This window comes from Perognathus longimembris, chromosome 2 (genome assembly GCF_023159225.1).
Source record: "Perognathus longimembris pacificus isolate PPM17 chromosome 2, ASM2315922v1, whole genome shotgun sequence".
NCBI lineage: Eukaryota > Metazoa > Chordata > Mammalia > Rodentia > Heteromyidae > Perognathus > Perognathus longimembris.
In genome coordinates, this window is record NC_063162.1 from 15,942,772 (window position 1) to 15,955,675 (window position 12,904).

The following is a 12,904-nucleotide window of genomic DNA, read 5'->3' on the forward strand; positions in this document are numbered from 1 at the left end:
TTCTGGTCTTGGGGTGCAGGAGCTGTCCCTGAGATTCCTTGTGTTCAAGGATGGCACTCTATCACTTGAGCTACAGGCTACTTCAGGCATTTTTTGAGTAGTTTATTGGAGTTTTAAAAGTCTCATGGGCATTTCTGCCCAGGCTGGCTTTAAATCTCGATCCTCAGATCTTGGTCTCTTGAGTAGCTTATAGCAGGATTACAGGTGTGAGTCACCACCAGCACCTGGCTTTAATTTTTTTTTTTTTTGGCCAGTCCTGGGCCTTGGACTCAGGGCCTGAGCACTGTCTCTGGCTTCTTCCCGCTCAAGGCTAGCACTCTGCCACTTGAGCCACAGCGCCGCTTCTGGCCGTTTTCTATATATGTGGTGCTGGGGAATCGAACCTAGGGCCTCGTGTATCTGAGGCAGGCACTCTTGCCACTAGGCTATATCCCCAGCCCTGGCTTTAATTTTTTTAATACAGGGGGTTGGGGATATGGCCTAGTGGCAAGAGTGCTTGCCTCGCATACATGAAGCCCTGGGTTCAATTCCCAAGCACCACATATATAGAAAACAGCCAGAGGTGGTGCTGTGGCTCACGTGGCAGAATGCTAGCCTTGAGCAAAAAGAAGCCAGGGACAGTGCTCAGGCCCTGAGTTCAAGGCCCAGGACTGGCCAAAAAAAAAAGAAAAAAAAATTTAATACAAAATTTAAACTGAAAATGATGAGAAATGTGTTGACTTTTGATTTAAATCAAAGTAGTTTAGCATTACTGAGTCTCTATCATCTTTGTCACATAATTTTGAGGTTTTATCACCATTACTATCCCATGCCTTCTGCTCTCACCATCATCCAGCATTCTTTTGTTTTGTTTTGTTTTTTCCAGTCAATTGTGGGGCTTGAACTTGGGGCATGAGCTATGCTCCTGAGCTCTTTTTGCTCAAGATTAGTGTTCTACTATTTTGAGCCACAGCACCACTTCTGGTTTTCTGGTGTTTAATTGAAGATAAGAGTCTCACAGATTTTCCTGCCTGGGCTGGCTTTGAACCATGATATGAGATCTCCTGAGTAGCTAGCATTATAGGTATAAGCTACCAGTGCCCAAGCATACCCAGCATTCTCTAATCGCAACCTGTATTTCTCTCTGCATGCTCACTCTATTTACTATAACGTAAGGCAATGGCTTCTACTGTTCTCCTTCCTCTTTTTAACACTTGTCTTTAAAAAAAATTTATTTTATTTATTTTTCCAGTCCTGTGGCTTGAACTCAGGGCCTGAGCAACTATCCTTGGATTCTTTTTGCTCAAAGCTAGCACTATACCACTTGAGCCACAGAGCCACTTCTGGCTTTTTCTGTGTATGTGGTGCTGAGGAATCAACCCAGGGCCTCCTGTATGCGAGGCAAGCACTCTACCACTAGGCCATATTCCCAGCCCTTAACACTTGTCTTAAATACCACTTCTTTTTGAAGTTTCTCCTAATTACCCCAGTAAGGAGGGATAATCACATTTCTTCTCTTACATACCCGAATATGAACTTGTTTCACATTTTCCTGACTACATTTAGGTTACTTGTCACAATTGTGATTGATAATCTATTTCTGCTATATTTAATATTTGATAACTGACATTGTTATCTTTTGCATTTCTAAATCCTTCTTCAATAATATACTTAATTAGATTAATGAAATAAACGGTTACTCTTTTTCTTTTTCTTTTCCTAGCTCTAAAGAAAGCAAACATCTGGTCACAATCTTGACTGAATGATAAAAAATTCAATCTGTAGGTTGTTAGAAAACAGTCCTGTAAGTGCATCATGTGAATGAAGAATTTCTCCTGTACGATATTAAGCAACAACTGTCTGTCATTTATTTGGAGAAATTATTTTATAAATAAATTCATATTCATTGAATGTTACAAAAATTAATGTTTCAACTCAAAATCCTATTTCAAAACTTAGATTGTCCCCAGAGTACTACAATTTTAACAGTTCTCTCCTAAAACATATAATACAATATAAAGATATATAATAAAATATAATACAAATTATAATAACATTATATAATAAAATTATGTACATGACAAAAACGTTTTAGGTTGGAGACAAGATGCCTTAAAAGACTTATCTGAATCTTTCATCCTTTCAAGTTATGTATTTTCGTTCAATGTTGGGGGAGTGAGGTTATCAACTTTGAATTCATAAGTTATCATAAAACTTTAAGTCTTAAGGCTCTGTATCTAAGATTAGAATTTTCAGGAGAAAGTGGCAACAGATGAAATATTTGTTAAGTCACAGAAAGAGAGCCAATTTGATATACAGAAGCTGACCTGATGGCATTATTTTAGCTAATAAAAATTTAAGACATCATAGTCATATTTTAAGGTCTACTACAGGAAACTTGAGTAATAAAATATTGATCAATATCAGAGGTATAAATTTTAGGTGTCACATCTGGATCTCTACCTCATAGTAGAGCATCTATTGTGCATCTACTAGAGAAGAAAACTGGGGCAAAAAGAAAAAGAAAAGGATTATAAGCTTGCTGCTCCCAAGGCACTCTGCAATCATGTTACGAGATGTCTCTTCAAGTGGGATTAGCAGCTTAACAAACTTACTTAGAAGTTCTCCATTAAGAAATATGTTCATTTGGAAATAGATTACACTGGCCCTCTTGAATGGAGAAAAAACAAATTTTCTTCTGGATGATCTTTCTTCTGTATTTAAATCTAAATATAAGGCTAAAGGTTAGAATTGTTACTTTTCCTGAAGCTGGCATATAGGAAAAATAAAAACAAAGTTAATAAAGAATATTTATATCTTAAGCTTTGTAAATGACCAAATAGATCATATTGGTTTTAACCAATTTTCTAATTAAGGCATTTAACAGGTCTTAATTACCATTATATCCTAAAATGTTTATAAGTTGAAGTCCCCCTTACTTTTGAAAAGTTTATAGTGTTACATATTGTTCTGGTACTTGACATAGTATGTCAAGTGATTGAGGAATACTTCCTATTCTTATATATTCCTGTTGTTTTCTTTCTTCAGAATTACATTGCAGATGTGTCAACAAGGACAGATCATTTCCTACTGTGGTAAGGTGTAAGAAATCCACCAGCTATTTTCCATTTGAAGTGATCAAATTCAGTAAAAGCTTGTTGAATCACACTAGAGTGCTTGAAAACTCAAAAGTCCCCTCAGCTATTCATCTATCTGTTCATGTATTCAGAATTTACTAAACATCTACTGTGTTCAATATCTTCTTCCACTTATACACACTTTTAACTTTAATTAACCATCATATAATTCCAACAGTTTGTCCTGAATAATTCATTTAGAGAAAAGGGGGGAGAGTAAATTATAAACTAGGGTCTCTGCAGGCATTAGGCAATACATTGATGAAAGAGAATTTATGAATTCTGCCTACTGAATCCATAATCTTTTTTTTTCCAATTTTTATTATCAAACTGATGTACAGAGAGGTTACAGTTTCGTACGTTAGGCATTGGATACATTTCTTGTACTGTTTGTTACCTTGTCCCTCATACCCCCCCTCCCCCTTCCCCCTTACCCTTTCCCCCCCTGAGGTGTTCAGTTCACTTACACCAAACAGTTTTGCAAGTATTGCTTTTGTAGTTGTTTGTCTTTTTTTTTACCCTGTGTCTCTCGATTTGGGTATTCCCTTTCAATTTCCTAGTTCCAATACCAGTATACACGGTTTCCAATATACTCAGATAAGATTACAGAGATAGTGTAGGTACAACCACAGGAAGGTGATACAAGAACATCATCAATAATAGAAGCTACAGATACACATGGGACATTGAAAGTAGTTACAACTGTGTGAATGATGATGTGATTATGATCTTAAGCTAGACTGGTTTATCCAATAGTACTGGATTTCAAAGACAATTCTGTTATAAAAATTTTAATATGAAAAGAGCTGTGCAATTCCTAGAAAGTAATACTTCTTGAGGGGGTCATGAATAAGACAAATTCATTTTTACTTTTATTTTTAAGGTCAAAGTATAAAATGCTATTTTTGTTATCCAAATTTGCATTGAGATCAAAATGTCTAGTGATTAGAAACTCTTCTCAGGTTCTGTTGAATTAACTTGAGCACTAGAATTTGATGAGGAATGTTAGTTTTTTTTTCATATTACTGAATGATGTAAGTGGTTAAGAGTGTGTGTTCTGGAGTTAAAATTCTAACCCTATCATTTAACAACGCTGCAAGACATTTAGCAAGTTATTTAATGTGTCTAAGGTTCAGTTTATTCATCCGTAAAATAGGGATCACCACACATACTTAATAGGTACCTGACACACAGTAACCATTTAATAAAAAACTGTACTTTGCTTTTACTAGTTCCTGTCTTCCTTTCTTTTCAAATAATTGAGATTTTTAAACAGATGGCCTAAATTTGTAACTTATGAATATGAACTAGCAACATTTTGAAACTAATCTTTATTGGTTACAATTTGTCTAATAAAGTAACTCCAAAATTTATAGCAGATCCACAAAATTTTAAAGAGAATTTTTTTGACAGGCACACTGCAAACTTGGGCTAAAAGGAACAAATTCAAAGAAAAAAGAAGACTCTGAACTTCTAAAACCCTCTATAAGAAGGAAGTAGGCAAACAGAATTGCAGAGAAAAGTTAGTCAAAAACTGACTACCTTTCAGGAAAAGGAAAGGTAATTCAGACAGTGTGACTAAGACCCCTATGGCACAGTGAAGAGCCACAGAGACTTATTCCTGGTAAACAGTAGGACTGAGCCCTTATCAGGAACTGCCAAAAACATTTGCCCAAATAGATTTCATAAGTGCTTTGAACCACTGCCTTTCTGATACTTCCACTAACTCCAAAATTTTCTGGGTTTGAACAGAAATAGCAGTTATCCAATACCAGTCCCATCATTATTTGAGGTGTATGTGCAGATAACTTGGCTCCTTATAGTCAACAGATTGAGAGGAATTGTACCTGAAGATCTGTATTTAAGAAACTATCCCCTCAGGAGGATTATCTTCCCCTGGACCATATACAGACGATGAGATACTGGATTTAATGTTGTAATTGAGATGAGATTTTAGGAGATGTTAGGAGAAGGATGAGTGTTATTTTGCATGTTGAGAAAGAAAACAAAAAGCTAAAGGGCAGGCTGCAGTGCTTTTCAAAATAAACTGTAACCAGAAAATAGATAATTCTCTCCTAAATAGGTGACAATTCCTTTACCCTTGAGTAAGGACTGGACTTAGTGACTCACTTCTATCAAATATGGTAGAAGTGATGTTTATGTGATGTTTGAGATTAAGCTATAAAAAAAAACTCTAAAGTGGTCTGGGAATAAGGCCTACTGGCAAGAGTGCTTGCCTTGTAAACATGAAGCCCTGGGTTTGATTCCCTAGCACCACATATATAGAAAACGGCCAGAAGTGGCGTTGTCGCTCAAGTGGCAGAGTGCTAGTCTTGAGCAAAAAGAAGCCAGGGACAGTGCTCAGGCCCTGAGTCCAAGGCCCAGAACTGGCAAAACAAAACAAAAAACAACAAAAAACAACAACTCTAAAGTGCTTTCTCTTAAGACGCTTCCTCTGAGAGAACTTCCTAAGAGGAGCTGAGCCAGAACCATTGGCATAACATGCTTTTGAATTCCTGACTAACAGAAAAGTTGAGGTAAAAAATGCTTGTAGTTTGAAGATGTTAAGTGTTGGGATAATTTGTTATTAAGAAATAGATATTTGGGGGTATGAGGGACAAGGTAACAAACAGTACAAGAAATGTATCCAATGCCTAACGTATGAAACTGTCACCTCTCTGTACATCAGTTTTATAATAAAAACTTAAAAAAGAAGAAATAGATATTTAATATAGGCTATCATATATCATTTCCTTTGGTGAAAAGTTTTATCTTAAAATTGAGAAGTACTGTTTTAAATTATGGCAGAACCATATATACTTTTTCAAGTATTTCACGAACAAAATTTGAAATTCCCTAGGCAAAGATAGAGGGCAACTACCAATGCATAATTCTTATAAACTTTAGTCATCTTTATTCCTCTCAGGGCAAAAGAAATGATCATTCTTGTTAAGTGAATGGGGAAGGACAATATATATACCTTCCTCTTCCTGTTATAAAGTGTCCAAGGCTAAGTAAAATTGATAAGCCATTTTATAAATAAAAACATGTAAATATAAAACATTAAATCACATTCCATTTCATGATGTCTTTAATTGAGGAATACCATAAAACAAAGGCCGTGGCACTTCCCAAAGACATATTAATATTTTAAAATCTTAACTTTCTTTCAATTATTTTATACTAACCATTCTACTAATCATTTGGGTAATAAGTTAATTCTTTAAAGTAGTGCTCTTTAGAGCAAGAAACAAGTCAACCTCTATCTAAATAATGTACTTTTCAAGTACTTGTAAAGACAAAACTCAGGTTTGCATAAAGTAAGGCACTGAGCAATACTCCCTCATCATGACTTCTCTGGTTAGTCTCCATTTCATTTGGAAAGGGTTTCTGTAAAATGGGTGCTACACTTTGAACATTCCTCAGAGCTTGTATTGCTTTTATAACTTGGACTTCACAGCTTTCATCAAGGACAACAGTATGGAAGAATCAGAGGGAAGAATTCTTGTTTGGCTTTGGATTCAAGGTTGTGATTAAATTCACAAGGGTACAACAAAAATGATTTATCAGGGCCATTTCAGGCAGCCTAATGCCCTGGTGCTTACTTTAGTATCTAAATTAGAATCCTAATAATAATCCTAACCTGGACACCATGTGCCTATGTTCAATGTACTATGCCTTCAGAGGCCCAGGATCTTTACTACATATAAGGTTATAAATTAATTTTGCATCTTAAATGAAACTGCCCTTTCATTTTCTATCTCTTATCTGTGACACTAAAGGTTACACTAAGGGTTTGGGAGAGAATTAATAGATATGATATAAAAGCATGGTGCAGTCAGAATTTTCAGCTCCAGATTAATTTATAATGTTTAGTTAATTTGGGGTATGTAGACATTTGTGTACATATAGCAAGTGATTATCATCAATCTGACATAATTCACAGAAACCAAAATCTTTGTTGTTCTAAGCTTCTCAGGGTATGAAGCTACTCAAAGAAAGAAGAAAATATGCACATGGAATATACCTTAGCTCTTGGTTCCTATGATTTGAGTTATGCCTTCCTTTCTTTCATAGATAATCTGAATTGGGTATTCTTAAATTCAGTAAAACTATCTTTCTTCTTTGATGAAACATTACATCCAGAAAACACACAAAGATGAATATTACCTAACATAAATAATTTGTTATAAATCTCTGCACATCAAAAATATAACTTAGGTACCATTTCTTCTTTAAGCAAATAGTTGTTCATCACTATTTTATTTTAACCCATGTGGTTGAAGGTAGATCCTACTTCATATCAAAGTTTCTGCAGAAAAATTACAGGTTTGTAATTATTTCAACTCACAGGACTCTGAAGAATCTGAGTAACTCGTTTCCTCTGCTCCATCATATTGAAGTCTTGTCGTAGATCAGGAGACATGTTCCTCTCTCGTATGTATTCTGGGTCATTTTCATTAATTCGATCAAAGTATCTCTCTTTGTGAGGCATGCTGGGAGGAGGAGGAGTAGTGATCACACCTTGACTGGTATCTGAACTCATAATTCAAGTCTGTAGATTCCGCTTATTCTCTATAGTAAACACAAAGACAGGAGGATATTCATTACAAAACTCAAATTTCACAGGAATCATAAAGTATTTTTTAAATCTTGCTGATAAGAGCAACATGTGAACCATCTTTATAAAAGGAGCTTCTAAACCAGGTACAGGGGCTCATTCCCCCAATCCTACCTACTTAGGCTGAGATCTAAAGATTGTGATTCAATGCCAGCCCAGTAAAGGAAAGTCTGTGAAACTCCTTATCTCCAATTAACTAGGAAAAGGCTGGAAGTAGAGCTCTGGCTCAAGTAGTAAAGGGCCAGTGAAAAACCTAAGAAATAGGCCCAAGTTCTAGTACTGACATGTGTGTACACACACACACACGGCACTGGCTCACACCTGCAATCCTAGCTATTCAGGAGGCTAAAATCTGAGGATACAGTTTGAATCCAGCCTGGGCAGGATAGTCTGTGAGACTCTTATCTCTAATTACCTATTCCTTCCCCCCCCCCCCCCCACCTCAAAGCTGGAAATGGAGCTGTAGCTCAAGTAGTAGAGTGCTAGCCCTGAGCAAAAAGAAGTTCAGAGACCTGGGGGGTACCCAGGCAACCTCCCGACCCCTGCCAAAACCCACCATTAAAGAGTATACTTTAAATGGGAAATTGTATGGTGTGTGAATTACATCTCAATAAAGGTCTTATTCACAAATCCCACATGAGAAGCTCATGAACACCTTGAACATCTGGAAATGGAGACCTTTTGTGTAATCCCCACAGTGGCTGGGTGTTCCATAAGTGAGGTTGATTGGATTCTTTTGCTACATCTAACTCTTTCCCAAACCAATCTGGTTTATATTATATCTACATTAGAAATGTTATAAATAATCTTTTGAAGTTATTACTTATAAATGTCATTTCAAAAAAATTCTTGGCATTTTTAATAGCTTTCTCTAGAATAAGTAAAGACACGTCTATGCTTTCAAGTACCAGGCCTATTGTTCACACTTAAAATAATAATCAAAGATATCACAAGACATCAAAGCAGTATATTTGTTTAAAAGAAAACAAGTCCTGTTTACTGGGTTAGAGATTTTCTTGATGGAAGTTACTATAAAATTGTGAAGGTTTTTTTTTTTTAAGTTCTAGAGAAGACACTGTACAAACATAACAAGGCACATTTTCAAACTAGAATTTTAAGTTCTTATTCAAGTTCTAAAAGACATACACTATCTTTGACTGCTAGCCAAAATTTTATATATAATTGACTCAGAAGTTGACAGATATGCAAAACTGAAGTAGACATAGATAAAAGTCAAGAAAAATGGAAAAAATCTGACATTGAGTAATATAGTGGCACATCTAAATGCTAAAATGGAGAAAGTTTAATTATTCTACAATCATTGGGACTTCAGTACTATATATGATGGCTATTGAAGCTACACTATATCCTTGAACTATGTCAGATTCAAGGACCACATTTTACAGATGAGAGAACTATACTTAGAGGAGTTACAGTAGTTTTTATAAAACTGAAATCTCATGTATCATATATTGCTATAAAACCATAATAATGACAACTATATTTTCACATCCTTTTCAGATTGCCATGTGGTCAAATTTTACCTTCAATGAAATATAATAAAACAGGCCCATCACAACACATTTATGTTTATATTGTATAAATACCACTGACTGAGAAATAAGGCTTTAAAAAGTACTAAAATTTTAGGGTTTATAAATGGACTTAATGTTCCATCTATCTAGAATGTACAACTAGATATATGATAAAGAAAGCTGTAAAATGGAGGTATTACCAAAATATTGAGGGAACAAAGTTTTCCTTAAGTAACTAAGTTATTAAATATTAGAAAGTACCCACTAATATTTACCAATATGTCAAGTTCTGATTTTTTGCTTCAATTATTTAAAGGCTTTAAAGAAAAAATTAGCTAGAGAATTTTTTTTTTATCAGAGAACATTAACCCAGATTTCTGGTTTTCTACATTAGATAACTAATGAAGAGGTCTTATTAAAGAGATGTAGCGTAGATTATATATCTAACCCCATCACAGTTGATCCAAGTTCTACTAGACCACATCTGTCTCCATTACACCATATGGCTGTTTGAGAATGCTTCATCCTAAGTATTTTTTTTTTCCAGTAGTACTTGTGAAAGCTGCATAAAGACAAGCAGTATTAGGAGATAAGGCAACTTCATAAGGTAGGAAATGACAAATGGTGTCATAGCTATATTAAGGATCACTTATAACTTTGTGTTCCAAGCAATAAGGAACTAAAAACATGGAAAAGGCCTTTAAATTAGCTAACACCTGAAAAGACCACATGGGCACAAATCAATATTTTGGAAGTTGTTATTTGTTAACCTGACAGACAAGTGCTATATCTTATTTGTATAGGCTGTCAATAAAATAGCATTTGTGCTAAAAAATTGTATTGAGTTTTACTTTTATCTGTAAATTGAACTAACCATCATTTGAAAGCTGAGGCCATTACTATGAAACAAACCTTGAAAAATGACTTGTGATCTTAAAGAGTTAATGCAAAAATACCAACTGAATGGGTAAATAAGAGAAACTGGTCAGAGATAGACAAAATACAAATATGTGTCTATATATGCACACATGCATTTCTGAACTACAAATAAGTAGTTTTTTTCAACAACAACCTGGTACTACGTTCTACATAGATAACTTCTTAGTATTTCTTACCTAGAACTTGTCAACTCATGATAAATGAGAAGTATACAAAAACAAGAATCGTGGAGATTATGAATTTTAAAGAAAGATCACTCTGGCTCATTACCACGTTAGTACTCCTGAGCAAAAACAATAAAAATTTTAAACAGCAACACACACACACACACACACACACACACCAAAAAAAAAAAAAATCCTACAAACAACTTGTTGTTCCCCTCAAAAAAGCCCCAATAAACTTCCACAGTTTAGGGAATTCATTAAGTTTAGGGAGCTTAAGTCTCTAATTACTTGTTAAGCACTAAGTTCACAAATCAAAAGCCCTTTCTTTTTTTTTTTTTTGACATTTTCTTGAGAGTCATGTTTAAAGTCAAATTCATTCCTACCTACTACTGCAATACTTATTCTCATTAAACCTTTTTTCAAAATGACTATTAGGACACAGGTAATATAAAAATACTTAATGTCCCTAACTTTCAATCAATGTTGCATTTATTTCTTAAGAAGTGGTGGTTTTTGTTTTTTTGTGTGTGTGCTGGTCCTGGGGCTTGATTGAACTCAGTGCCTGGGCATGGTCCCAGAGCTTTTTTTGCTCAACGCTAGTGGGTCTACCACTTGAGACACAGCTCTACTTCCAACTTTTTTGGTAATTAACTGGAGATAAGGATCGCAAGGACTTTCCTGTCTGAGCTGGCTTCCTACAGCGATCCATAGATCTCAATCTCCTGAGTAAGCTACCTAGGATGAAGGTGTAAGCCACCAGTGCCTGGCTAGACCCTGAGGGTTTGTTTTTTTGCCAGTCCTGGGGCTTGAACTCAGGGCCTAAGCACTGTCCCTGGCTTCTTTTTGCTCAAGGCTAGCACTCTGCCACTTGAGCCACAGTGCCACTTCTGGCTGTTTTCTATATATGTGGTGCTGAGGAATCGAACCCAGGGCTTCATGTATACGAGGCAAGTGCTCTTGCCCCAAACTGAGGTTTTAATGGAAGAAATTCTATTTGCTCAATCTGAAGAAACACAAGCAATCCTACAGTGAACATTATTATTTTTTTCTTTTAATTTGTAAAAGAAAAACTTATTCAAAGGCTAGTCAAGAAAACTGACATTACTTTGGGCTATACTTCTACATTTCATACCTCATGTAGTTACTGTGATAAGTGAGGTTAGGGAGAGCTGAAAGGGCACCAAAAGTAAGACAAAGTGCTTTATTTTTTAAAGTGGAGAAAATATTAGAAATATTTAAAAATCTAGGGTGTGACAAAGTCCCAGGAGTTTACTTTGTTCTAGTATTTCAGTTATTTATAAAATACAGCTACAAAAGTCAATCAGAAAATGATAGGTAATTCAACACACTCTTACCTCAAAGGAATGGGATTTGAGGGATATGTCCCCATCTTCCTATATTGTCTGGTAAGAGGGGTTGAAGATAATCACAACTTGATCTGTTTCTCTAACATGGAACCATAAAAATGCCACTTAATTAAGCACATGAAATGGCACCTGAAAATTACTTTCAAGAATGCTTTTTGGTTATAACCTGGATTTTAGAAATTTGGTGATGTTTTAAATGCAAGTCCACAAAAAGAGGGGTGTGTGTGTGTGTGTGTGTGTGTGTGTGTGTGTGTGTGTGTGTGTGTGTGTGTGTGTGTGTGTGTGTGTATACGAGCCTCAGAAATTTGTCTTACAAAAGATTTCCCCCCCTAAACCTGCCCCTCTCCACCAAACAAATCATCCTTTAGATCTAAAGTTAACTATTACACGTTATACAAATAATCCCCATGTGCTAGGTGATTTGCATCTCCCAAGTCAGCCATATAATCATGGACACATGGAGGTAAGAACTTGGAAAATCCAAGTATTTTTACAATGAAGTTAACATGAACTTCAAAGAATGAAACCTAGGGCTTGCCACTCAGGAATTTCACTATCAAACCAATAATAAATTAAAAATCCCTTGTTACCAATTAAGTCATCTATAAAGTATAATCTAAACTATTAATGACAAATTTTGAGCTCCTCTAGACTCCTCTAGATCCCCATTGTTCATCCAGAATATTAACTTTCTTAGAAGTTTGTTGGTTCATTTAAAGAACTCTGAAAAATAGGATTTAGCTTTGAAAAGCGAGGCTTAGTTGATATGAATCAGAATTTTGAAACATGTGCTTACATTTGGGTGTTTTATGATAGTTAATTCACTTAAGAGAAAAAGGATCAAGATTCTTTCTGACATGTAGAGATAGTAAGAAGATTAGAAATGAGTAGATAAAAGGATGAAAATTCAAAAAGTTAACCATTGTTTGCAAACTTAACTCTAAGTAAGAAAATTCAAGTGAAGAGCTAAACAGTATAATATTTAATTCAAGAAAAAAAGAAATCATTAAACTGATTCAATCTTTACTTTGTGAAAACATTTTGTTTATTTATTTGTTTGTTTTTGCCAGTCCTGGGGTTTGAACTCAGGGGCCAAGCACTGTCTCGCTGGCTTCTTTTTGCTCAAGGCTAGCACTCTACCACTTGAGCCACAGTGCCA

General features: G+C 35.3%; 1 protein-coding gene across 5 annotated transcripts in view; it reads right to left on the bottom strand.

Annotated features, from left to right (window-relative positions):
• The window catches only part of Add3 (adducin 3), an 85,506-nt gene that overhangs the window by 21,371 nt on the left and 51,231 nt on the right, over window positions 1-12,904 (bottom strand). For 3 of the 5 annotated variants that reach the window (XM_048338287.1, XM_048338288.1, XM_048338286.1), the window contains exon 2: window positions 7,468-7,691. In XM_048338287.1, coding sequence (XP_048194244.1) covers window positions 7,468-7,662 — 195 coding nt within the window. In that variant the 5' untranslated portion in view covers window positions 7,663-7,691. Of the gene's footprint in view, window positions 1-7,467; window positions 7,694-12,904 lie in introns of all 5 variants that reach the window. The other 2 variants (XM_048338290.1, XM_048338285.1) reach the window with 1 other exon arrangement.